Source organism: Equus quagga, chromosome 20 (genome assembly GCF_021613505.1).
Source record: "Equus quagga isolate Etosha38 chromosome 20, UCLA_HA_Equagga_1.0, whole genome shotgun sequence".
NCBI classification, from domain to species: domain Eukaryota; kingdom Metazoa; phylum Chordata; class Mammalia; order Perissodactyla; family Equidae; genus Equus; species Equus quagga.
Window position 1 is genome coordinate 21112388 of NC_060286.1, and position 26325 is coordinate 21138712.

The window sequence follows — 26325 nt, forward strand, 5'->3', positions numbered from 1 at the left end:
CCAGGGGTGCTGCTAACACCAGAGCAGAGGTTATGACCTTCTTCCTGGGCCAGCCACTGGTGCAAGGGGCCTACCCCTGCCCTCCAAGAAGTAGATTTTAACAGGGCAGCAAAGAGCCCTCCACGTCCACAAATCCATACTGGCAGAGAGCTAGAATGTTCCTTAGAGACCCCGTCACCTTGCCCCCTCTGAGGAAACTGAGGATCGAAGCCTCTAGCGGGAGCGGGGATGGTAGGTGAAACGTCAGGTCCTGGGACCAGTGGTGAGGAGATATTTTGAACAAGGCAGCCTTTCTCTCCTCTAATGCACCAAATAAGGTGAGCCCTATTTCTGAACAGTCCTCCTGGCCAGATGCCTTGGGACAGCATCATGTGAGCCCAAAGCCCAAGCAGCACCTCTCTTCCTACCCAGGGGAGGCAGAGCAAGTCTCCGGGCCTGCCTTCCTCTGGGCCCATGTATGACCCTAGAGTCCCTCACCACAGAGGTGGGGTGGTCCTGCCGCCTGGCTTGCTGGGCAGTGGTGGGGGCCTGAGCTGTGGCCACTGGTGCACGATGTAGCAGTGCAGAGTCGAGGCGCTCCTGCAGCTCTGGGCTCTCCTCTCAGCACTGCCACCGCAAGGAGTGACTTGGGCAGGTCACCTGCCACTCTGGCCCTTGTTTCCCCATGGATAAAATGAAGATAGTCAGACTACCACCCTCACGTGGTGGAGAGTCTAGTGGGAAAAAGTACATAAAGCATCTGGTCCCACCCTGGGTCTGGCATATAGTAAGCACTCAACGAATGTTAGCCTTTAGTAGTGGGACTGGGCCACCCGCTTCTTACCACCGCCACCCCCTTCCAAGGTGCCAGAGTGTCTGGTGGACTGTCTTGAGCCACCTGAATGTCCAGGAGGGACATGAGTGGTCAGGGGAGACTGTGGGGGGAGAGGGTGGTCGAGGGAGACTGTGGTGGGAGAGGGTGGTCAGGGGAGACTGTGGGGGGAGAGGGTGGTCAGGGGAGACTGTTGGGGGAGAGGGTGGTCAGGGGAGACTGTGGGGGGAGAGGATGGTCGGGGGGGCCTGTGGGGGGAGAGCGTGGTCTCACTGCTCCTGTCTTGTTCCTGGCAGGAGTAACTTGCTCTGGCTGCACAGCTGCTTCTCCTTCTTATACTTCCTCACCAACTTCATCTTCATGACTCATCACTGCTTAGGGTTTGTGCCCAAGAAGAGGCACCAGGTGAACAAGTGACAAGAGCTACCTCAACTGCTCCCTCCCAGCTAGAGCCTGTCCCACCGGGACCATCCCACTGCCAGGCACAGAGGCATCCCAGCTTAGCACCTTCTGCACACATGTGGGGTGCAGTCTCCCCCGAGCAGGACAAGCCTCCTCCCCTAGCACCTGCCCCCCACCCCACAGTCCTGGTGGTTAAACCCCTGAAACCCTTACAGACTGGTTGGTAAGTAGCTATTCCCTGGTGCCTCCTGCTGCCCTGGCCTCTCCCAAGGACCCCTGGACCTCCCCACCACCTGCAAACTAGAGGGTTAGCAAACCCTAGACCAGTAGGCAACCTCCATCCTAAGTGATCAATGCTCCCTGCTGAACCACTGGGTGAATATTTTGACTAGCCTTGACCGTTCCCACTACACCCAAGCTCCTTGCCCTTCCACAGTCTTTCTGAGGTCAGAGACCCCAGCTCCTGCCCCCATGCATCCATACTGTCTCGGTTTGGCTTACCCACACCCCACCTCCCACGCAGATCATGAGACAAGGATTTGAGTAGCATTTGCTGATTTGGGAGGTGATCCGAGGAAGGACCCCTAGCGGGGTGGGAAGTGGGACTGGAAGAGAGGACCCACGGCCAGTGGGCCAGCAGGCAGATAGAGGGAGCGGTAAGGAACAGCTTGCCACTGGGGGCAACCGGTGCTTTATCCGCTAGCACTCTGGGAATCGGAGTAGAACATGCACCGGACAGTTGTCCCAGCCTAGTGGGTGGCAGTGAGGGGCATTTTCCCACCACTCCCTGTCCATCACTGGTTGAGGACTGCATCTGGGGGCTTTAACTCTTCTCCACTTCTTGCTCTGCGCCTGGGCTGAGCTCACTCCCCAGACCCAAAAGAGTGCCCAGGCAGTCCCGGTGTTTGAAGTGTTCCAGGCGCCTTTGGGGTGTAGAGATGAGTGCCTAGGGGCCCTGGGTGGGCACCACAAGGGAAGGGGCGTGCAGGCTGTCCGCGTTCTGGTGGGGAAGGGAAACAGTGAAGAGGAACATCCTTGGCTCCTGTCTTCGGCCTTTCAAAGGTCCAGTGGAGTGGGATCCGCTCCTTCAAGGCCATCCATGCTAAAGGACCCGTTCACTTTACCCTACCCCAGAACCCAAATCCACATACCCGTGAAAGGTTACCCTGAATGCTTTGGCCTGCCGGGCGTGGCACACCTGACCAGTCTGGACTCCAGCTACTTCAGCTTTCCTTCCTGTCACCAGAAGCTTCTGCCAAGACTCTCTTCTCTTGCAGCACAGTGTCGCAACTTTGCCACCCTGAGGTGATGGCTCAGAGAGACATTTCCCATTCACAGAAGTTTGAAAGGCCTTCTCCATCCCCTCCCCAGAGTCTAGCTCGGGTCCCAACTCCCCCGCCCCATCTAACGTTAGGGACAGCCCCAGTGATGTGGCACTGACTTCTCGTGGAAGAGTGGAGTTGCAGGGAGACCAGAATCATTGTGGGGCCATGTGGTCAGCAAGAGAGCGTGAGTGGCCCTTGCTGGTCATGGAACTCTGGTCCTCCACCCTGGGCCTATCTGCAGCTGCTGGCTCTCTTCCTTGACCACAGCCTCCATGGCAGGGGGCCCACAGCGGGTGGGGAGGGGGTACAGAGAATAACAGAGACACGGTTTGCCTACCTGCAGCTGCTGGCCTCAGGGACACAGGCCAGGGAAGCTGGCACTTGACTTACCCAGCCAGGAGGCAGCCTGGTGTGAATAGAAGGCCTACTCCAGAAGGTTCTGGGCCACCCAAAGACTCAGACATCCAGGAGTCCTGTGTGAGCACAGTCTTCTTTCTCCATTTGCCCTCCCCACCTAGGTCACAAGGACACTGATGATCACCTATGTCCCTACGGACATCGAAGACCCAGAAATCATCATTAAGCATTTTCAGTAAGTGGGTTGGGTGGGCTGGGGCACTGATTGCCTCCTCCCAGGAGCCCTGCCTGGACCTTCGTGTGGGCAGTGTGTTGGCACAGGCCAGCGGGGTGAGACACACCCCAGGCGGTGGCTTCCCTGGACTTGGCTCAGGATCAGGCTTGCAGAATGGGGGATGCCCTGGGGCTGGAGCAGGGTTTCTGAAGTAAGGGATTTCCTGCACGGCATGGGTGTGATGGGGCGGGGCGGGGTGCTAATTTTCCTTTCCCCCGTTGCTCCAACTACAGAGCCCAGGGAGCTCCTGGGCCACTGTTTTCTAGAGCAGGTCATCTTGTGACATCTTTTGTGACCCAAGTTGGTAGCCCAGGAGCTAATTATCTCTCTATGAGCAGCAATTTCCAGCTCTGCTCCCTGGCCCTGTTCAGGGTCATCTGAAAATGATGTGGCAAATCTCAGATTACCGGGGAGCAACCCTGAAGTTCAGCCTTAGGAGCAAGGGATGGATTCTCCCGTCTAAGAACCAGGAACCATGGGCAGCTGAGCCGCCCAGCCCTGTGGGCTGCAGCTCTGGGCGGGGGCTGGGGTGGCACATCTGCAGCCCCACAGGCTGGCTCAGCATCCATGTTTGTGGCTGCAGCGAGGCCTATCCTGGGTGTGTAGTGACCAGAGTCCACTTCTGCTATGACGTCAGGACCCTGATCGAATTGGATGATCAGAGGTGAGGCTGCAGTGGGGCCTGTCTGGATCTGGGGCGGGGGTATAAGGGGAGGAGATGGCTCTGCTGGCGCCTGACCACAAGATCCTTCTCCGCGTTGCCCCCCGGCTGACAGGCGCCATGCGATGCGAGGCCGGCTCTACTACACCGCCAAGGCCAAGAAGAGAGGCAAGGTGATGATCAAGGTCCACCCCTGCTCCCGCGTGTGCTTCTGCAAGTGCTGGACCTGCTTCAAAGAGGTAACTGGCACGGGCCTCGGGGGACACGGCAGAGGAGGGGCTGGGGCACTGGGTCTCCAGGCTCTGTCCAGGGATCGGGGCACTGCGCCTTGCCCACACCCTCGGGCCCCAGGCCCCATTCGAGTCTGCTCCAGCGCCTAGCGCCTCCTTTCCTCTCCGTCTATCCTGCCTCCCTGGTGAACACATAGAGGAGCTGAAGGCTTTCTTGGGGCCACCTCCAGAGTGACCCAGGGAGGCTTGCTCCTGCCCCCTTCTGGTCTTGGATGGGAGAACCAGGGAGAATACAACAGGCTGCTATAAGCTGCCAGGCCTCCGGCGTTCAAAGAGCTAGGGCAGGAACATTTGACGGCAATGGGTTCCATCTTATTACCCAACCACTGTGGCTTGAAGGAGGCCTCAAGACTTGAACATCTGCTGCAGGGCAGCACTGGACTCTAGTCAGTCCAGAAAAATTTTCCCTTTCCTGAAAATGCTGCAGACGCATTCTGTCCCTCCCCTGGAGTCCACTCCACGTCCAGAAGCCCCCTCCACCCCTGCGATGCCCACTTTCCCCAGATCTAAGAGCAGGGAGCTGATTTTGGAGTCCTAGCCTCTTCTCATTCTAGAGTTGGGATCTTGCAGCCCACCTGGGGTCCTGAGCCCTTTGCCAGGCTTCTTAGGGAGCTGGAGATGGAAGCAAGGCCTCATGCCCACTGCCCCCGGGGCTGCTGAGTGGAGAGAGGCCTCATGTCCAGGTGAGGCCTTCCTGGAGGTCTGGCCTCATCAACTCTGAGGGCCACATCTCGCCCCAGGTAGATGCAGAGCAATATTATAGTGAGCTGGAGGAGCAGCTGACGGACGAGTTCAATGCCGAGCTCAACCGCGTTCGGCTGAAGCGTCTGGACCTGATCTTTGTCACCTTCCAGGATGCCAGGATGATGAACCAGTGAGTACAAGGGCTAGTGGCTTGCTGTGCCCCGTCCAGCCCCAAGAGGGGGCCTGTGCTTCTCTGAAACCATCCTTTTTCACCCCCATTCCAGCCAAAGGGAAGAGGAGAGAGAGCCTCCCCCAGTTTGCCATAGTCTGACCTCCCCTCAACCTCTCCATGCTCCTCACAGGCAGCCGCCATCTTGCTTCCCAGATCATGGCCACATCTGTTCTCCCCCAGCTGCCAGGCTCGGCTTGTCTCCAGAGATGCCCAGGCCCTTCACTCCTCACTTTCATGTGTCCTTGCTTCAGCACAATGGTGGTCAGAGTAGCCTTAGACCTCTTGGTTCCTCTTCCAGGATAAGAATATCCATTTTCCTCCCTCATTACGCATCACCCTTTTCCTCACCACAAGTGACAGAATCCGAGCAGAGAAGCCTTGCTTGCCATTTCTCCTCTCCTGTTGTAGGCCTCTTCCAATTCATAGCCTTACAGCTTCCTCTCTCCTCTGCCCCAGCCTCTAGCAGCCCCACCTTGATAGGGACTGGATTAGGTCCACTCTGGAATGTTCTGGAAGAATCCTTAGGACTGGGTCAAATAGATGAGAGCCCCAGAATCAGTCTCTTGAGGATGATGGGGGTCCTTCTCTCCCTGAGAGAGCCTGATCATGCACAACACTCTGTCCTTGCCCACTCCAGCCCTACAAAAGAACAGTGGAACAGCCTAGAATTTAGTTGCAAACAACTGTGTGCAATTTTGCAAGTCATTTACACTCTCAAATTTCTTCTCCTTCAGATTTGGTTACTTATCTCTTCCCTTCCACCTCCCAGAGAGTTAAGGAGGGATATGTGTTCTATAAAACATGTTTAGTGTGCATCTTATATAAAACAGTACACCTAAATAAGACAATACTCTTTATTTTCTGACTTGCTGTCACTTGGTAGAGAGGATCTGAGGCTTAATTACAGCACGAGCGTGAATTGGAAGACCGAAGACTGGGCTCCAGGGTCAGCCCCTGCCCCTCGTTGGTTGTGTCTTCAGGCGCCTCAATTTAGTAATCTGCGCAACTGGGATTCTATTAATCGCCACTTAGCACAGTGTCGGGCATACAGAAAGAACTCAATAATTGGTAGCTATTGATATTAAGAGGAGGCTGAAATTAGTGCTCCCCTATCAACCTCAAAGAAAGAGCATGTCTTTGTGCTATCACTGCTATTAAGGAGAAAAGACATTAACTGAGAACCATCTGGTCCCCTCCCTTCCTGAACAGTGCCTGCCTCTAATGCCCCTTTCCTCCAGCCACTAGGCCTTAGGAACTGCCCACCTCTAATGTCCTGGGAGACATATCCAAGGCTTCAAGAATCCCCAGGAAGTGGATGTGGGACAGCCACCGTAGCCCTGGGACCCTGGCATGGACCCCCTCAGCTAGTCATCCTCACCCCAAGAGCTCTGTCTCTTCCTCCCATCTCTGCAGCGTCCGGGAGGATTACAAATACATCCAGTGTGGTGTACACCCCCAGCAGTCTTCGGTGACCCCCATCGTCAAAAACTACCACTGGAGGGTCACCCGCGCCCCACACCCCAAGGACATTATTTGGTAAGCCCCCTCTGTCCCTCCCCTCTCCTTCGAGCTCCTCTGAGACTGAAGAAGGCAACAGGACAGAAAAGGAGTCAGGGCCTGTTCTCCAATTCATTGCCCACCTATGGCCACTGCTGGGCTGGGCCACATCCTCTCCTAAGCACCGCAGCCTCTGCCCAACCCCAAGCCTGCCCCACCACAAGTGTGGAAGGCACCCAACTCCTGGGGAAAAGGTTTTCCTGTGGAAAGAACTCAGATCGATTTTCTGGCTCACCTGTGGAATATATTCAGAGCCTTTACAAATGGTGTGACTGAGGGGACGGTCCAGGGCCGTTGGATGCAGGTCTGGGCCCACGGGGATGGATTAGACCTGGACAGCATGAGTCCACGGCTGGCATGCAGGAAACAGCACGTGGGCTCTGTCTAAGTGCTGGGACCCGAGGTCCTGAGTGCGTCTCCCCCCTCCATCTCTCCTCAGGAAGCACCTGTCGGTCCGCTGCTTCCACTGGTGGGCCCGCTTCATCGCGATCAACACCTTCCTCTTCTTCCTCTTCTTCTTCCTCACCACGCCTGCCATCATCATCAACACCATCGACATGTACAACGTCACCCGCCCCATCGAGAAGCTGCAGGTGCCTCCTCGGCTCAGGCCAGGCATGGGGGCCCCAGGGAGATGAAGGAAGAACTCGGGCGAGGATGGGATTGGGGCCCACTGGCACGCGGTGCCAGAGCCGTGTAATTAAACATGGAGGAGGTGGCCGTGGTGTAAATGGTGGCATAGAGTTTCCTTTGTTCTAAAAGGGATGAATGCGGGCATTGCCCATCTTATGGGCTGGGGCTGGAGAGGAAAGGGAGAATGGGGGAGCCGCAGGCAGGTTCTGGGGTGTATTTGAGGGGGATGAGCGGTCCAGTCAAACGCGAGCTCGGAGGTCTTCCTTACGTTGGGCCACCCTAGAGCCCGCTAGAGGTACAAAAGATGCGGCAGAGGGTGTGGCTGGTATGACAGCTCTGTTCTCCCACATTCTCTAGAGTTGGGGTGCCTGAGTGGAGGGATAGGGTTGAGGGTGGGGAAGAGTGAGTTAAGTTCCAACACAGCTCTCCGAGAGAAGTGGGACCTCCAGATCTGTCTCCACTTCCCTCACTTCCAGACACACCCACTCCAGGCTCTGAGTACCTGGCCCTGCAGGAGCCATCCCTGGAGGCAGAGGATGCTTCGTACTCACTGGGAGTTCAGAGGAGCTGAACTGGCCAATTTCTAAATTTTGTAGTCTCAGGGCTGTTATAATGGGCCTGCTTCCATGTTGTCCCCATCCCTATTCCAGCAACACACACACACACACACGCATGTGCTCGCGTGCCACTTCTGCTGCTTATTTGTGCCCACCTGTGTCAGCCACAGCTCCCTGGAGATTCTGCCTTCATATCCTCCCTCATTTCCGCCGCTTCTCACACAACATCACAATAAAGGCAGTGTCATCTCCCTGAGGTATGAGACATGAGTGACAGCAGCTGGCTCTGGCCTTAGGGTGGACTCACTGCGGGAAGCCCCGGCTGCCTCCACAGTGACCTTGGCATTGAAGGCCTATACCCCTCGGGGATGCTGCTTGACTTTGGGGTATCAGTCTCTGCCTGCCCCCAGCCAGGCAGATCCATGACCCAAGAAGGCAGGTGAGAAAGGCTGCCCATTGTGCAGCCTCAGGGAATCAGGCGTGCCTTGGGACTGAGCTGAAGGAGAAGAGGCCAGGAAGGTGGGAGAAGGCCGAGGGGGCCCAGAGGCGAAGGAGTGCTTCTTGCATTGATGTCTCTCTCTCCTCCTCTGCTCTGCCCCTGCAGAACCCAATTGTGACCCAGTTCTTCCCCTCCCTGATGCTGTGGGCCTTTACGGTGACATTGCCTCTGATTGTCTACCTGTCTGCCTTCCTCGAGGCCCACTGGACCCGGTGAGCTGCTCTTCACCAAGCCCCTTCCCATGCCCCAGCCTGGTGCTCAGGTCTCCCATGTGGCATATGGAATGGAAGTGATATGGGATGGCTTTTTTTTTTTAATATATATACGTATTTTTTAAATTGGCACCTGAGCTAACGACTGTTGCCAATCTTTTTTTGTTTTTTTCGCTTTTTCTCCCCAAATCCCCCCAGTACATAGTTGAATATTTTTTTAGTTGTGGGTCCTTCTAGTTGTGGCATGTGGGACGCCGCCTCAGCGTGGCCTGATGAGCAATGCCATGTCCACGCCCAGGATCCGAACTGGCAAAACCCTGGGCCGCCAAAGCGGAGTGCACGAACTTAACCGCTCGGCCACGGGGCCGACCCCTGGGATAGCTTTGATAGCTGAAACCATCCCAAAAGAGGGGACTGGGTTGTCTCTGTGCCTCTGGCCTCAGGGATGCTGAGATGGGGCCACCATTCAGGGGATGTGGGGCCAAAACCAAGCCCTCCTTGGCCTTCTTTCTTAGCTGGCAGCCATGCACTGAGGGGATGGAGCTGCAGGCAGAGACAGGCGGTGCCCGGACCTCCAGGCAGAGGGCACAGCATGAGAGGGAGAGAGCAAGACTTGTCTGGAGAACAAGAGAAGAGAAGGCTGCTATGACCTCGTCAGAGGAGCCATGAGCTCAGTCTGAGTGTGCACCCAAGTAGCCCACGCAGTGCCCCCATTTTAAACAATCGGGAGCAGTTTCCCATTCGTTAGCCCTAACAGTTCCATGGTGGGAGCTAACTGGGTAGAAAGCATTTATCACATCCTGAGGCAGGTGGACCTGCTTTGGCCTGAAGGCTGCGTGGGTCTCAAAAGTTATTTCCTGTACCAAGTTCCTACCATCCTACCAGGCAGTAAGCCAGAAGTTTTGTCTTAACAGAAATCCCTACTGTGTTTGCCTCTGGCCCAGGACAGGGCTTTTGTTGATTATTGAAACTCCACAGTCATTCTGGTAATGTCCCTTTAACAGAGATGTCAAGTATATGGCACATGTGTGCCCTGTCTCCCCTTCCTGTGCCCAGGGCAGACATCACTAGTTGATCGTGCTGTTCTTTCCCGCTGCTCCCAGCCTCAGCACAGCTCACAGTGCTCCATGGAGATGGCATTGGTTTGCACTATTAAACCAATTTTCTAAGCCAGGTAGCTGTCTCTCTCTTCTTCTTCATTCTGTAGTTAAGCTTTTGGTTCTTATCATGTCTCTCTTTGTTTCCTTCTAGATCAGGTCAGAATCTGATCATAGTGCACAAGTGCTACGTCTTTCTGGTGTTCATGGTGGTCATTCTGCCCTCTATGGGACTGACCAGGTACCTCACCTCCAATTATCCCTCCGCTCAGCCAGGTTCACCCTTGAGTTGGAACCTCCCCTTTCAGATACCATAGGCATACCTGTAGTTGCTGCAAATTCATTCCTCAACTGACAGTCCAGTGCCTGTCATGAGCCTAGCATGACCTAGGTATCATGCGAGCTCTGTCAGCCATGAACTCTGCCATCAAAGGGCTCATCATCCAGTTGGGGCGATAAGCCATGCCTCCCAGCTAACTGACAGCCCAAGGTGGGGAACACGCAGCCAAGGTGCAGTAGAAACTGAGACAAGGGAGAGAGTGCTGTGGGAGAAATGGCTGGCGAAGGTTTGCTGGCCTTGAGCTGAAAGGCCAAAAGGTTAGGGGCAGGGGTGGCCCAGCATTAAGAAGGAAGAGAGGCAGCGTGGACTGGCCAACCAGAGTGTTAGGATGCAAGAGTCTTTGGTGATTGGGGAAGGGAGGATGGAAGGCGGGAAGCCAGTCCAAGAGGAATTGAACCCCAGGCCTTGGCTCATCAATTCATTAACTAAAGGGCCTGCCTTCTTCTTGCTTCTAGTTTGGATGTCTTTTTACGCTGGCTCTTTGACATCTACTATCTGGACCAGGCTACCATCAGGTTCCAGTGAGTACTAGAGAGCATGTTCCAGGTGCACCCCCAACGTACACTGGGGCTTCTGTGGGCTCATACCAGGTGGATATGTGTATCCTTTATCGGCTCACATGGGTAGAGATGAATGCATGCAAAACTCCATTAGGCAGCCTTTTAACCTTTCCTGTGCCACAGACCCCTTTGGCAATCAGGTAAAGCCCAGGGACCCCCTCTCTGAATGAAGTTTTTGCAATAACTGTAAATTCACAGAAAATTGCCCCCCAAAATGTCCTGTGTACCCTCTACCCAGTTTCCTCTACTGGTAACGTCTTGCATGACTGTAGCACAATATCACAACCAGGAAGTTGACACTGATACAATCCATAGAGCTTATTCAGATTTTGCCAGTTTTATATATACTCTGAGTAGAGGTCTTTAACTATGCAAAATACCTAGATTACAAAGAAAAGCAATTATATTGGAATATAGTTATCAAAATATTTTAAAAATCAAACTTGTAACAATCTTTATTAACACATTTAATAACGAGACAATGCCTTTTAAATACAGGCAAGCTAAAGTTACATTTTATTGTTTTAAAGACATCAGTGCGAAAGCGGATGTCACTTAGCTAGAAGAAGAATATGAAATTGGAGTGGGTCGGAGGACCTTGGACAAGGCAACATGCAGGTCGTGCTGGACATCCAGCAATTTCGATTTTTTTTGGTTTTAGGGTTTACCAATGTTGAAAACCCAAGTTTTCAAAGATATAATGTCACAAATGACATGCAAACTTTCATAGCTAGCATTATAGGGCAAGGAGCAGAATTCTCCAAGGTTTCTGCTGCTAACTACAACTGTAATAAGTTGGGGGTGTTTTCTCCCAGGGTGAATGAATTCATCTTTGGCTCGGTCAATATCTTAACACAGTTTGTGTATGAGAAAGAGAAGAATTGTGAGTCCATGACTCAACCATGATGCCATCAAGAAAGGGTAGTTTTTGAAGGAGTCCTGAAATATGTCCAGAGACTCACAGATTTCTGTTTTCAAGGAAGCTGAGGGAACTGTGTAGGTGTGGGCATTGGCAAGCAACAGACATGCCTGGGTCACCAATGTGAGAACAGGCAGCTTCGTCATTAGGTGGCTGAATAACTCCTACGCAGTTGAAGTTGGCCAGCTACATAAAATACAAGTCTGCAGACAGGAAAATTTCAATCCTGTGGAATTTAGCAGCACGTCTAATGACTACCATCAATTTGAAGTCGTGATGAGCCTGAATGATATTGTAAGATGTCAGCAATAACTACAACGTGATATGAAAACATCTGACTTCAGTCAATGACAGACTCACAGCCACGACTGACACTGCTGTGGTTTGTCGCCCACATTCCTTTTTTTTAGACTATGAGAGGATTGTTTTATTTATTTATTTTATTTTTTTGAGGAAGATTAGCCCTGAGCTAACATCTGCTGCCAATCCTTCTCTTTTTGCCTAGGAAGACTGGCCCTGAGCAAACATCCGTGCCCATCTTCCTCTACTTTATATGTGGGACGCCTGCCACAGCATGGCTTGATGAGCCGTGCATAGGTCCACGCCTGGGATCCGAACCGATGAACCCTGGGCCGCCAAAGCAGAATGTGCAAACTTAAGTGCTGCGCCACCAGGCCGGCCCCTGTTGCCCACATTCTGAATTGAAGGAAATGCTAAATTGTAGTTAGAGCTTAGTGAAAATAAAGATATATTTTTTTGCCCTGTTCAAGGTCACATATCCCCAAAATTCTACTCATGGACTCTCCATGGTCTGGAGACCCAGGTCAAACACCCTGCTTTGGATCAGGCCAGTGCATGTGTGTCCTAACACATCCCCACTTTCTGTAGGCCATCACTATCCCTGCTCAAAGGACCGCTTGTTAACTTAAATTCGGCTGGGAGCACATATTTACATGAAACTTATTCCTCTGCCTCTACCTCACCCCTCGTCCCCACTCCCTCGGCTCCTTTCCTCTCTCTCTCTCTCTCCTCCTCCCTCCCAACATCTCTGCCCTTTCCCTCTCGCTCTGGCTTCTGTGGCTGTCTTCCATTCCCCCCGCCCCCCATGCCCAGGTGTGTGTTCCTGCCAGACAATGGCGCCTTCTTCGTCAACTACGTGATCACCGCAGCTTTCCTCGGCACAGGCATGGATCTATTGCGCTTGGGGTCTCTCTTCCTGTACAGCACTCGCCTCTTCTTCTCGAGGTCGGAGCCAGAGAGAGTCCACATCAGACAGGTGAGGGCCGGGCCCTTCCCTGAGCACAGCCCTCAGAGTTTCCCTGGAAGGGTGTCTGTTGGAAGCACCCAGGGACCCAAGTTGGGAGGCACAGTGCAGCAGGGTGGGTCCATCTTGGACTCCAGGGTTGGAAGGAAGGCTGCCTCCAGGCCTGAGCTGCTCCCCAGCTCCCAGGGGACGAACAAGGAGCCACAGGAACAGCCAAGCCAAGAGACCAGGCCACCCCAAGGTAACCTGCGCCTTCTGCCCCAGAGACAGGCCATGGACTTCCAGTTTGGGCGAGAGTACGCATGGATGTCGAACGTCTTCAGCGTGGTGATGGCTTACAGCATTACCTGCCCTATCATTGTTCCTTTCGGTGAGTCATCCCTGAGGCATTCCCAGGACTTCACACCCTCAGACTGGGAGCGGTTTTTGATCCCCACAACATCAGGCCATCTTCTGGAGCACGAGAAAGCCCAGGACAGATTGTTAGCAGGGTGGGGAGGGGCAGGACCAGGGCCAGGGCCAGGATAGCGGGGTTCAGGTTGGATGGCTGTTTACTAGGATGTTTGTTGAGTGAATGCGTGAGTGAATGACTCTTCACTAAACTGGCAGAATAGGTTCTGGGGGCTCAAGATAATCCACTGGTCTCCGAGGTTGGCACCACAGGGCTCCCACAGCCTGTCCTTGGCCCCTGTGGCTCTAATAGACCTGAATATGGCTCCTCAGGCCTGTGGGGGCCTTGGAACAGCACAGGTCCCAACTGCGAAAGCAGCCACTGAGCGTGCCTCCGTCTTCCGGCCCCCCAGGGCTGCTCTACCTGTGCATGAAGCACGTCACGGACCGCTATAACATGTACTACTCCTTCGCACCCACCAAACTCAACGAGCAGATCCACATGGCTGCTGTCTACCAGGCTATGTTTGCACCGATCCTGGGTCTGTGCTGGATGCTGTTCTTCTCCATCCTACGATTAGGTAGGTGCCAAGCCTGCCCGGCCACCCCAGCCTCTTCCTGCCCCCCGCTGCCCCAGAAACCCCTTAACAACTCCGTCAGAGCAGAAAAAGCCCAGGAGGAGCAAGGCGCTGCTCCTAGAGCGTGGCCGAGCTCGGTGGCTTCTCTAGGCGGAAAGGACTCCTGTTAGAGTGCCAGCAGGCTTTTGAAGCTAAGAGGAGGGCTTGGACCAATGTGGTCCAAACCGTACGCATTTTGGTTTATGACCCTCAGGACAAGAAACATCATACTCCTTCGTTCTGACAAGGCTGACAAGAAATAAAATATTAGCTATCGGGCTCCATTCCCATGACATTCCCTTTGGGATCCTACAAGATGCCGGGTTGCCAAAAACCTGGAGGAGGATGCCAAGTCTGTCCCAGCAGCCAGCTGTTCCCCTACTCTCGGCTTCACCAAGCTGTTGTCCATGCCCAGGCGAGCTCAGAGACACCCTCACAGAGGCAGTCCCCACGGGCCACCAACTGGAATTCCCTCTGAGGCAAGAAGCTCCCACTGACCTCTCCGTCCTCCTGCTTCCCCCTAGACCGTGTTCTGCCTCCCTCCACGCTGGCCTTCCCTCAGGGACACCTGACCTTAACCTTCTCGGTGCAGTGGAGAAGGGAAAGTCTGCATTTTCTTACTCTCCCTGTCACAATGGCGTCTGCCAACAGTCAGCTCTCCGTTATCTGTGTGCATTATCTATTTGTCGACGCCCCCTATTTCCCATCTCCCTAGCCTTTCCCTGCCGCCTAGCAGACTTCATTTTTTTATCATGCTTTTTTCTAGATATAAAGGACTACTTGTTTATTATCAAAAATAGGAAAAATTGAACCATCAAAATTTGAACGACCCATCATCTCAGCCAGACCCTGACATCTTTTGCTCCCAGACCTCATTCTGTGCTTATGTTTTGGGGGAGGAGGCAAAGCAGGCGGGAGTTTATTGGTTTATTGTTCCGTTACAAAATTGTGATCTCCAGGTTATAACATTCAGTCCTGTATCCTGAGCTGCTTCACGAACACTATGTTCTGAGCAATTTCCTGCGTTATTGAAATAGTGTTTGTGCACATGCCTTTTAACAGCTGCGTGAAATTCTATCAGTTTTCGTCAGCTCTCCAGTGTTGGATATTGAGATTGTTTACCATTTTTTGGTATTACAAAAACATGATGATAAGCATCATTATGCAGTAACCTCTGACTGTCAAAACCGATTCTTAATATTTACCTACTTAGGAAACTGCTGCCATAAAAAAGTTTCCAAATATCCCCAAATGAAACGTAAATGATATTTAAATTCTGGATTGCTTTTCAGCACCATTCGCACAGATAACAGAGCACACACACTTCAGAAGGGCTTACAAGGAAAGGTGTGGGTCCAAGATTGTCTTTTGGGGCAGTGGCATAAATAAGGAACTCAAAGGTACTTCCCAGGGATCGTGATGTGGGAGGTTAACTGAAGGGGCAAGAAGGACATTTGTTGCCAATATTTCTCTTTTTTTTTTTTCTCCCCAAAGCCCCAGTACATAGTTGTGTATCCTACTTGTAGGTCATTCTAGTTCTTCTATGTGGGATGCCGCCACAGCATGGCTTGATGAGTGGTGCATAGGTCTGCCTCCAGGATCCGAACTGGTGAACCCTAGGCCGCCAAAGTGAGGCACACAAACTTAACTGCTCAGCCACAAGGCCGGCCCCAAGAAGGATTTATTTAATGGGCACTCAATGGATGTTTAAGTCAATTACTTTTTTCTTGGAATCCACAGGATGCCAAATTCTAAACTGGTCAAATAGAACAGATGGCTAATGTCCTTGTGGGAGGCTTACTGATCCCAGCTGTTAGGAGGAGAACTGGGTGAAGGTCTCTGTCCCAGGCCCCAAGCTCCTACAGAGGTGCTGAGGGGGTCGCCAGGCATCTCTCAGTCTGGGTGGTATCTCAGCGGCAGATTCCTACTCACTACCTTTTCTTCTCCTTGGCAGGTCCGTTCCACATCATCACCTTGTTTTCCCTCTCCACTCTTGTCATTGCCGTAATAATTACCTTCCTTGCCAGTCTTATGGGGAAACTTCAGAGGGTACCTCTCTATGAGGTGAGTTGCCAGCCTGCCTTTCCTCCGCTGGTCCTCCCTGGCCCCTAGGGGACATAGCTCTGGAGCACCCTTCTGACCCGGGCACCTGCCGCACCAGGGGGAGGAAAGGTTCTTGCCTTTCTCCCTGGTTATGGGGTGTGCAAACTTAGTGTGCGTGTGTGCATGCCAGTGTGTCCTTGCACTGGCCCCCAGAATCACACTTCACAGGGTGGGGAAATTTAGAAGACAGCTGTCCTCTCCTCTTCCCCACTCTGACACCTCCTCCAAAAACCAGGCTGCTGGCCCATCCTCCTACGATGTGAGCCTGTCTGCCACTGAGCTGTGAGCACCATTCCAAGGGGTGGAGGGTTGAGAGAGAAGATAGAGTGAAAGAGTGAAGGGTGGGGGTAATAAAGGATGACGACCTGGGGAAGGAATGATAGTCATCCCACTTTTAAAAGTCCCAGGATATTGAACTTGCAGCTGTCTGGAGGGGAGGCGTGGCTCTCTGGGCCCCATGACTCTTTCAGGTCTTTGCCAGTGGGGCCCAGCCACTGACTGGAGAAGGGAGCCAATCCACGCTCACTGGGAGCCATGCCAATAATGCTGTGTGCGCTAGATCAGCATTTCCCAGCGTGGAGTGTCTGTACAGGCACACTGGAATGATTTCCAGTGGACTATAACATTATTCTTTATGGTTACACATTTATTTTTCTAGTTAACCTTCTGCTTATGGCAACTGACACAGGTTTTCTATTTATAATAGTGAATTGTTTCCTTTTTAAATTAATTTATATAAATAAAAGAAAGTTGATTTAAAGCACTGGTATCCTCCTGAGTCAGAGGAGGGAGGCTCTTGGAAGAGGATCTTCTCACTTCTAGTGGCCCCGTATCTGGGGCCCTGGGCACAGGTGCCCGCTGCCCTCCCTGCCTGGCCCCCCTCCTCCATCCCCTGGCCCGTGTGCCATGCTAGTGAAGGACCAGAGTGGACAACGCCTCTGGCTCTGTCTTCCCAGTACAATGATGTCATGTGATCTGGTTGCCCAAGTGTCCATTCTAGAGAAGGAAGATGGCAGGGGCCCGAGACCATATGGATCCTTATCTCATTCCTGAGATAGAGGGGAAATTCCAGGAGGAAAGAAGATAGGTTTGAAGTCAGAGGTTTTCCTAGAGTGAAAGTAGGCTCATCTTTGAACCCCAGTCTCAACCCTGCTTACTTCCTCCTATTACAGTCCTTGGGAATGGAACATTCCAGAAGAGTCTCCTTAGCATCCCAGTCCTCTCTCTGTCCCCCTGGGCTTCTGCCTTGCCAGCTGGGCTGCAGGTCTGGAAAAACTAAAGATAAATTGAGCTTAAGGGGAACGAGAGGCCCAGGTGCAGGGTCCAGGCTGCTCTGGATGTGGAGAGGGAGGGTGCGAGGGCAGACATCGCCATTCTGTGACCCTCACGTCTCTCCCCGCTGCTGCAGCCCGAGGAGGAGATGGAGACCGTGTACGACATGGAGCCAAGCAGCACCTCCTCCACGCCCACCTCCCTTGTGAGTCAGTGCCTTCACCCTGGGGGACAGGTCAGGAGGGGGGTGCTTACAGGGATGGGTTACTCCAGCAGCATCGTTGGGGGCACCAGCATGTAGTGCCCACCCTGGGTATTGGGGAGGAGATGGGGGCCCCTGGGCTCCCTCCTCTGATGCAGCAGGACTTGGCCCAGGTCACATTGCTGCCGTGGCCCTGGCTGAAGCACCAGGAAGAGAGAAGAGACAAGATTTCCCTGACAGTCCCTAGAAGCACCTCAGAGAGGAAGAAAAATGTCAGGGTGAACCCAGCCTCAGCGAGCTCAGTCGTGTAGACACAGGGATATGCTGGGGCTCGGCCTCAGGACCGAAGGCTGCCTCCAGGGGCACAGGTGCCAGGCAGAGCGACGCAGACAGAGCTGCAGGGAGCTATTGGAGGTCTGCACTAAATGGTAAGGCAGAGGCCACACCAGATGAGTGAGCCCTTCAGCCTGTGAAGAGCCAAGGCCGGACTCAGAATGTAGGAGTCCAGCAGGCTGGGTGTTGGCTCCCACACCATGGCTCAGCCTGGAAGGGCACGAGCACTTGCCCACATCCTGGCCACAAGCATGGATCCAGGGCCACTGATGCGTGCACTGAGCTGGGTACAGGGTCAGCCCATGCCTCAATGCCAGGGCGCCTTGGAGGAGCACTGAAGAAGGGCGCCAGCCAGCCTTGGCACTCAGGGAAGGCTTCCCAGAGGAGGGGACATCTAACCTGATTCCAGGAAAGGGAGTAGGGGTTGCCAGGTGGAATAGGGTTAGGGGAAGAACATTCGAGGAAGAGGATCAGCCTGTGCAAAGTCCCAGAAGAGAGAATCTGGAGTGTGTGGGGAACTGAAGACAGTTTGCGACCTGGTGGAAATGTGGAGTGGGTGGCTGGGCCCAGTGGGAGAGGAGACCGAGTTGCGTGAAAGTGATAGATGTGCCAGTGGGTGAACATGCCCACCCTCGGTGCACAGAACCACAGGTCTGCCTCGCTGTGAAAAAAACCCTACATAGAGGGACAAATTGTCTCTGGGAGGTGGCAGGAGAGAAGGAGCTTCGGTACTGGAGAGATTACAAAGGTTTCACAGCAGGAAGGTCTCTTCACATAGCATCTCCCCTGGGGCCCGTCCACAAGGACCCTCTGGAATAACGTTAGCAATTGGTTATTGAAATCTTCTTAGGAACCTGAGCGCTTTGCCATTCTCGCCCTTGATCTTTATGATAAATGCACAGAGTAGGTGTTTTTATCGTCATTTTACAGATGGGGAAACTGAGGCCCAAAATGGTCAATAAACTTAGACCTCAGGACACTGCTAAGCAAGGAAGTGGCAAAGCAAAGTTTGAACCAGGTCTGTCTGACTCTCAGGCCTGAGCTTAAAAAAAAATTACTGGAATTGATTTTTTTAATCTTTCCTTATTACAACAGTGGTATATGAACATCGTAGATCATTATGGGGAAAAAACAGATAAGCAAAAATAAAAAAATAAAAAGTCCATATTCCACCACCCAGTGATGACCACGGATCCCTTAGTATATATTCTTCTAGGTGTATATATATATATATATATATATATATACATAATTTTTGCCAAAATGAAATAATACTGCATACTGTTTTATAACCTGCATTTTTAGCTAACAATCTCCATCTTTCTCTATATATGAATTCTTACCTCTTTGAATACCCAATCCATGTTCAAATTGCCCTAAGTGTTCCAGAAATATCTTTCACAGCTTGTCCAAACCAAGATGCAGTCCCATCTCTGTGCTAGATTAGTCAGGCACCTGTGCATGTCCCTTCAATCCTAGCACCATCTCTTTGTTATAACTTATTGGAGAGACCAAGCCAGTAGGTCTGCAGAATGTCCCACCTTCTGGATTTTTCTGGCTGTTTCTTCATGATGACTGACAGCAAATTCCACTATCTCCCGTATTCCCTGAAAACTAGAAGTTAGATCCAAAGGCTCAATGGATTCGAGTTCAACACTAGGGGCTAGAACACGTTACAGGCAGTGCTGTGCATCAGACCAGGAGATGCACAATATCTCACTGACTCACATTAATGATGCCAAAGGGAATCCCTGATTCAGGGGATGACAGCTGGCTTCTTCCATTGTTCAGTTACCATTTTCCCCCTTATGAACAAAAGGTGACCTAGGGGGGTTACTTTGGCATTATGCAAATGTCTAGATTCTTCTGTAGGAAAAGTGTTCCCTCATCAATGAAGGCTGCTTGGTTTCACTGAAATGAATTCTTACAGGAAAGGTTTAATTCTATCCCATAATTACCTATTTTCAAAATAAGGAGTTGGTTTAAAAGCTACTTCAAAGAATGACGAAGAGCTCTGTCCCTAGTCCTTCTGTGTTTTTCTATTCTGCTGCCCTCCCAGGCATTCCTGGGACCATTCCTCAGTTTGACAGGTCACAAGACCAAGACCTCAGAGAGCAGTCTCAGTTTCAAATCCTGATTCACAGGCCAACCAATGACACAGCCCGAGGTTGTCGTGGATGCACCTCTGACATTGTATTAGAAAGTGCACTAGCTCAGGAATGGGGGTCTCTCCAGACCCCAGAGTAGGGAAGCCTTGAGCCGTCTCCCTCTGGAACCAAGAATGAGTGGAAGATGTGCTGAAGGAACAGTGGGCTGGGAGTTAGGACATCTGCAATAACCAGCCCTGGGAGCTCAGACATGCTCATTAAATGATCAAGAGCACCTGGGTGGGTGGGACGGCTAGGACTAGGGTGGCCAGGGAAGAAAGGGGGGATCCATGGCTCGGAGGGCCAGAGGCTCTAGGGGTGGTGCATGTGGGGAAAGCGTGTGTCCAGGGCCCTGCCCCAGATGTGACCTCACCCCCACCTCCCCCTCTCTGTCCCGAGCAGCTGTACGTGGCCACCGTGCTACAAGAGCCTGAGATGAACCTGACTCCAGCCTCCTCCCCAGCCCGGCACACCTACGGCACCATGAACAGACAGCTGGAAGAGGGAGACGAGGAGAGTGGTGTGAGGGGCTTCGCGAGGGAGCTGGACTCGGCCAAGTTCCAGGAAGGGCTGGAACTGGAGGGCCAGAGCCAGTACCACTGACCAGGACCCGAGGCCTCCACCTGGCGACTCCAGCTGGGAGTGGTGGCCAGGGGAGGGCCAGGCAGGAGGGCAGCCCAGACCTCCCCACTACCTCCTGCAGACTTTGGGAAGTCCCCAGCAGAGACATCTGCCACCCTGGCCATCAGCTGCGTGGAGGCCCCGACCTGCTGACCGGCTAGAACGGGAGGCGCTGGGTGGTGCAGAGGGACCCCAGGATGGGATGGAGGATACAGGCAAGCACCACATCTTGGGAGAGATGGCTGAAGCCCTGGGCACAGAGACTGAAGGCTGGGGAACCTTCCTGGGGTCAGGATGGAGAAGGTGTGCGTAAGACAGGAGCAAAAAGAAGTCCACCGAAGACTTTCTGGGGTCTTTGCCACCCTTCCACCAGCTGCTCTGCCAAGGAGCTTCTGCTGCTGCTCTGACCCCCTCCCCTCCCCCTCACTCCCAGCCCATCCCTCCCCTGCAGTCTGAGGAAGCGAAGGTGTGTGTGCTGGGCCTCATCGACAAGACACCGATGACCGCCTCATCCAGGTCGCCCTGCTTGGGGGTTGTAAAGAGAGTTTCTCTGCCGCCTGGAGCAAGGGGCAGCTGAGACCATAGACCCGAGAGGAAGTGACTGAACCCCGTCCTGTTCTCCTGCCCCTCATCAGATGTCCTCAGGAGTCGGGTAGAAGCCCTTCTCCTTTCTATTCTTGCAAGGGTCGCTGGGATGTGGTCACTCCGGGCTCATTAAACGGGACCTGTGTGAGTTTTGATGAAGGCACCCGCGGCTGGTTACCATAAGGTGGGAGGGGCAGAGGCAGAATTCATGGGGAGGGGGAGCTAATCCCAAAACACTGAGTGATGGGAAACCAGATATACTTCCCCAAGCCCCAGGGCCTAATGAGAGGACCCCCAAGGTCAAAGATGTGGCCACTAAGAGCTGTCATTGCTTCACACCCACCTGAGGGCCTGAGCCCCAGCATGGCCAAGGTGGGTGGCTGCTTAGGGTGAGATGCTCGTGCTTCCACTAAAGGTACTGGCCATTCCCTGGCCCCTAAGTAGGACCCTCCCTCTCCTCTTGGGGCCTCCCTACACCCTGGACTGAAGACCATTCAAGTGACCTCCAGTGGGGTCGTGACTCAGATATTGCAGATACACTGCTGGAGGTGTGTGGAGGTGGGGGCCGCACCCTCCATGGAGGACCCCTTTCTGGCAGAGTAAAGCTGCTCTCTGAGGGCTGCCACCACCGGAGGCCTGGAGGAGCTGAATCCTGAGTAGGAACGATGCTGGTGACACGCAGCACCTTTGCCACAGGCGGGGGCCGTGCATGCCTCTGCCTCTGGGGACAGGTCCCCACCAGGACCACCAGGCAGCCCAGCAGGGCAGGACATGGAGAAGGGCCAGCTGGGGCCTCACGGACCAGAATGAGCCAAATCAAATGGAGACTGCGTGCTCTAGAACTCTTCTGAGCTCACTCCTCCAAAGGTCTGGGTCCCTGCAGCTAACCTGCTGAAGGTGGGCCCCAGACTCACCTCACCTGGGCATTTCCCACCAAGTCCCAGGCACGTGGGTGCCTGTGAGCTCAGATCACCTGGGCCTCATCCCTGCTCCATCCTTGCCCACATCCCAGCTCCAGAAGCTCCAAGCGTCACCCTAGATGAGAAACAGTGCTCGAGGGGCACACATTGCCATCCTCCCAGGGTTTGCCCTAGACTTTGGCATGAAGGACCTTTCCAGAGAGTCTGAGTCAGCTGGGGAGGAGGCAGTCTTTCCTACTCCTTGTCCAGTTAAGAATAAGCAGGAAATTATATCCAGCCAGTCCCTCATAAATCCAGGCCCTAGCATTTCACCAGCCAACAAGGGGAAGGGTCTTTTCCACAGCAGAGTGGTCAGGGATCCAGCAGAGAGCTCCAGCCCAGCCCCAGAGTGTGCACATGGTGTGTGGTGGGGCAGTGCTGCCAGAAGCTGGCCTGCAGGCTCTCCTTAGCGGGGCACTACTTGCTGGCACCAGCCCCCAGGCTCTGCAGCCCCCACTGGACTGTTCCTGCTGCTTCCTCCACTGTCCCTCCTCTCCCCTCCCCCAGACCACCCAGCAGCCTGTGGAAGGGACCCAACGGACGACATGGCAGCACAGCTGGGGGCTTCCCCCTCTGAATTTGGGTTGAGTACAGTCTGGTTCTGAGAGAAGGTGGTGTGAATATTTGGAAAGTTCCAGAGTCCACTCACTAGTCTTTCCAGAGACCCAGGGCAACGGGCAAGGCCCCACCATAGCCGCTCTGCCTCCCATGGTCACTGTGTGGTGGGTGTGGGCATGCTTTGGCTCTTACATGCCATGTCCAGGCCCTCCCCTGGCACCTCCCCTCTGGCCTGCTCTCTCAGCCCACACCTGTCTCACTCATTGGCCTCCACCTACTACCATCCTACCCTAACACCCTACAGGTCTACTTCCCCGCTGCCCTTCCCCCATCTGTCCGCCAAAGCACCCCGACCCCAGACTTGATCCTTTTTGGAGGGAGTTGCCTCCGGGGAGGACGCGGCATTGCCTAGAGCCCCCGAGAAGTGCCCCACTGGGCTTAGAGCAGCTCCACACCTGCCTGCCTCTTCCTCAGACTCTTCTGGAAGCAAAGTGCCTATCAGCAACATTGCATCCTCTGGGGTCTCCAGTGGGGGATGTGGACTTCCCTTGGCCACCACCACTGAAGGAATGTGCCAGAATGCCGAACCTTCTTGTTACTAATGCTATGACCGTGCCTTGAATAAACACGTCCTCCCAACCTCTGCTGGCCCGTGCCTCTGCATCTAGAATGGCCCCGCAGGGCCTCCCCTGCCCCTGGAAGGAGGCAGAGCCACTAAGGGAGGAACCTCCCTGAGGTTGCTGGACTGGACCACGCCTTGCTTCATGGCATCAGGCTCTGGGGCCAGAGATGCCCCTTCCGGCATCCCCTCACCCCTCGCCCTTCCCTGGCCCCCGGCCGCACAGGGGAAGGCCTGGCAAGTGCCGCCTGGTCTGCTGGAGAGGAAGCAAATCTGCCTCATTCTTCTGCTGTGGATGCTCTGAGAGCTCCATGAGTGGTAGGGGAGGACTTTCTGGTCCGTGAGCTACCCAGAGAGTCATCAGGGGAGCCTCCCCTTGGCAGCAGAGGCCCGGGGGTGAGTGCTGGGCCCCAAGAGAAGGCCGCTGGCCAGACCAGCAGTTGGACTCAACAAGATGAAGACTTCAGGTGGAGGCCCCCAGAAAGAGCAGCAGGCAGGGCTCAGGGCGGCACCAGCCTCAGCCCGTGGCACACGGGCTAGGGGAGGTTGAGGAGACGCTCGGCATTAGGGGCATATGTGGGGCTGCCAGGTCAGGCCTGGGCAGGATAAGAAACACCCTCAAGCAAAGGCTAGTTATGTCTGCTGTCATCTCTGTGGCAAGGACGAGAAAAGTTCTGTGCCCTGGGGGACATCATGTGTCCTGGCCAGGAGACCAGGGCTCTGGCCACCTTCTGGCAGGCCTGATGACCCTGGGCTGGTATCTCATGCAGAAAGTAGGGCTAGGAGGCCATGAGGTCGACCACTCTGGCTTATTACTGAACAGAGCAGATTCAGCTGGGGGTCACAGAGGTGTGTGGTGAGGGGCTTCCTTCCCCACTGCTCCCTGTGAGGACGGACGACTGTCTCAGGGACAGGCTGCCCAAGAGCTGCTCGCCAGCCCACCTCCCCAAACCCCTCTCCGCAAGCTGTCACAGTCCATCAGTGGGCATGGGTCCAGGCCCATCCCTTGACCCCTCTCCCCTGAAAGCAATTATTTTCTGAGTCAAGTCAGATAAGAACCATGGGGGCTGCATCAGGGGACAGAGAAGCATGAAGGCCACCCTGGCTGGGTGGGAGCGGCTGTGCCCTGCTGCCTGGAAACGGGTGGGGTGATGGCTGCTCTAGGAATAAGGGGCCTTTTCCTTGGATCCACAAACTCCGCCACAACAGCTGCCTGCCAGGGTCTCCTCCCAGGGGCCAGCAGTCTCCAGGGTCCCCCACATCGCAGGCCCTGTCCATTCCTTGGTTCAGCAGACCTTTCAGGGGACTTGGCTCAGGCAGAGACAGAGATATAGACAGACAGATGGGCAAAGAAGCTAAAGAGGGAGGGCTGCAGCCCCACGCATGTGAAGTCCTGAAGGGAGGACGGGGCCGGTCAGTCCTCTCTGTACTCAGCAGGGCAGGAGGCCTGGTGGCCTAGCAGGCGGATATGCCTCGGCTGGGGGCAGAACAGGGGACAGGTCAAGAGGGAGGCCTGGTGCCAGGGAAGCCCAGGACGCCAGCTTGATGGGGCTCTGCCCAAGAGGGCACTGGAGCACCCGAATGAGAGCCGTGCTGGGCTCCACAGGGCTGGGAGGAAGCAGGAAGGCCCTGGGCTCTAGGAGGCTCTGCCTGGAGGCTATGGGCACCTCCAGGGCTGGCTCCCCACCACCTTCCCAAAGCTGTCATGCTGGGGGAAGCTCAGGGCTGTCCTGAGGGACCTCCATGCTGGCCTGACTCCGTGTTTCTAAGTCCACTCTGTGGCACACCCCGGGGAGGCACGGGGCACCTGGCTTATGGGATGGTGGTTCCAGGCTTTCTCCACAGAGGCTGTTTTCTGAACACGTGACGGTCCCCCAGCCTTGACAACCAGCAGCCCAGCATCTCTCAAGCCTCAGATGCTGGGGTCCTCCATCCCTGCTGCAAATGCGAGTCTCCTGCGAGATTGGCAACAATCCCAAAGTCCAGGCCCCATCCACGAACACACCAGAATTTCTGGGGCGGGGGCTGGGCACCCCTGTTTTACAAAAGCCCCTAGGTGACTCCAGTGTGCAGGGAGCGTGGAGCCAGCAATGCTCTCAGGGGTAAGGAAACAAGCCCAGCCTCACGCCCTGGAGCTGGGGAGCTGGTCTCAGCACCCCGCACTGCCTCTCCCCCAGGGAGCCCGTGAGTGAGTGCAAAGCCACAGCTGGGAAAGCTCTCCGTCCTTCCCTGGCTCCAGGGGGCTCAAAGGTCAGATGCCCGCCAGGTAAGCAAAGGTTAGGCCCGAATGAACACCTGCCTTGCGGTTTATAAGGGATTAACACCTAGCACTGGCACCACTTCTGGGACAGTCAACTTACCTTACCGTTAAGTACTGCTGTTTGGGCTGGAGAGACGCGCACTGGGCCTCAGGGGTCCCTTCTGGCTACCTCATCACCTTCAGGAATGGTTGGAAGAATTTCTTCTTCTCTCTCCTCCAAACACAGAGCCCAAAGTGGCTTTCATGTCAGCCTTCCCATTTTGATTGCAAGATTAAAAGTGCAATAAGCAGGGGCCGGCCCCTGGCCGAGTGGTTAAGTTCGCGCTCTCCGCTTCAGTGGCCCAGGGTTTCGCTGGTTCGAATCCTGGGCGCGGACATGGCACCCCTTGTCAGGCCATGCCAGGGCGGCATCCCACGTGCCACAACTACAAGGTCCCACAACTAAAATATACAACTATGTACTGGGAGGATTTGAGGAGAAAAAGCAGGAAAAAAAAAAGGATGATTGGCAACAACTGTTAGCTCAGGTGCCAATCTTTAAAAAAAAAAAAGTGCAATAAGCAAACGTATAGACTGGGATATCCGGTAGGGGTAAGTGCTTTGAAGCAAAAATAAAGCAGGATAGGGGAGGAGGGCTGGAGATGGGACGGTCCAGGACAAGCTCTGTGGGGATGAGCCAGGGAGGGAGCAGAAGCTGCACAAAGGGGGTGCCGGGCAGATCTGGAGGGCCTGAGGGAACAAACACAGGGGCGGGATCAGCGGGGAGCACAGGGTGGCTGGAGCAGAGAGAGGGAAAGAGAGGAAGAGGTGAGGTCTGAGGGCGACGGGCTTTGGAGGCCATGGTTAGGACTCCAGGGTTTATTCCAGTGATATGAGAAGCTCCTGGAAGATTCTGAGCAGGGGGGCAACACCTGAGGTTTTGAAGCGATCACTCTAGCTACTGGGTGGGGACAAGGTGGAAGCAGAAAACCCCACTGGGGCTCTG

General features: G+C 54.2%; 1 protein-coding gene across 7 annotated transcripts in view; it reads left to right on the forward strand.

Annotated features, from left to right (window-relative positions):
- Positions 1–23085, forward strand: part of TMEM63C (transmembrane protein 63C) — a 72043-nt gene extending 48958 nt beyond the window's left edge. For all 7 annotated transcript variants that reach the window (XM_046647874.1, XM_046647875.1, XM_046647876.1 and 4 more), the window contains 16 exons: positions 1108–1216; positions 3057–3130; positions 3753–3833; positions 3946–4069; positions 4861–4994; positions 6450–6572; positions 7033–7186; positions 8388–8494; positions 9746–9832; positions 10387–10452; positions 12524–12686; positions 12939–13044; positions 13478–13645; positions 15636–15745; positions 17193–17261; positions 20141–23085. In XM_046647874.1, coding sequence (XP_046503830.1) covers positions 1108–1216; positions 3057–3130; positions 3753–3833; positions 3946–4069; positions 4861–4994; positions 6450–6572; positions 7033–7186; positions 8388–8494; positions 9746–9832; positions 10387–10452; positions 12524–12686; positions 12939–13044; positions 13478–13645; positions 15636–15745; positions 17193–17261; positions 20141–20341 — 1876 coding nt within the window. In that variant the 3' untranslated portion in view covers positions 20342–23085. The remainder of the gene's footprint in view (positions 1–1107; positions 1217–3056; positions 3131–3752; positions 3834–3945; positions 4070–4860; positions 4995–6449; positions 6573–7032; positions 7187–8387; positions 8495–9745; positions 9833–10386; positions 10453–12523; positions 12687–12938; positions 13045–13477; positions 13646–15635; positions 15746–17192; positions 17262–20140) is intronic.
- The last annotated feature ends 3240 nt before the right edge of the window (positions 23086–26325 follow it).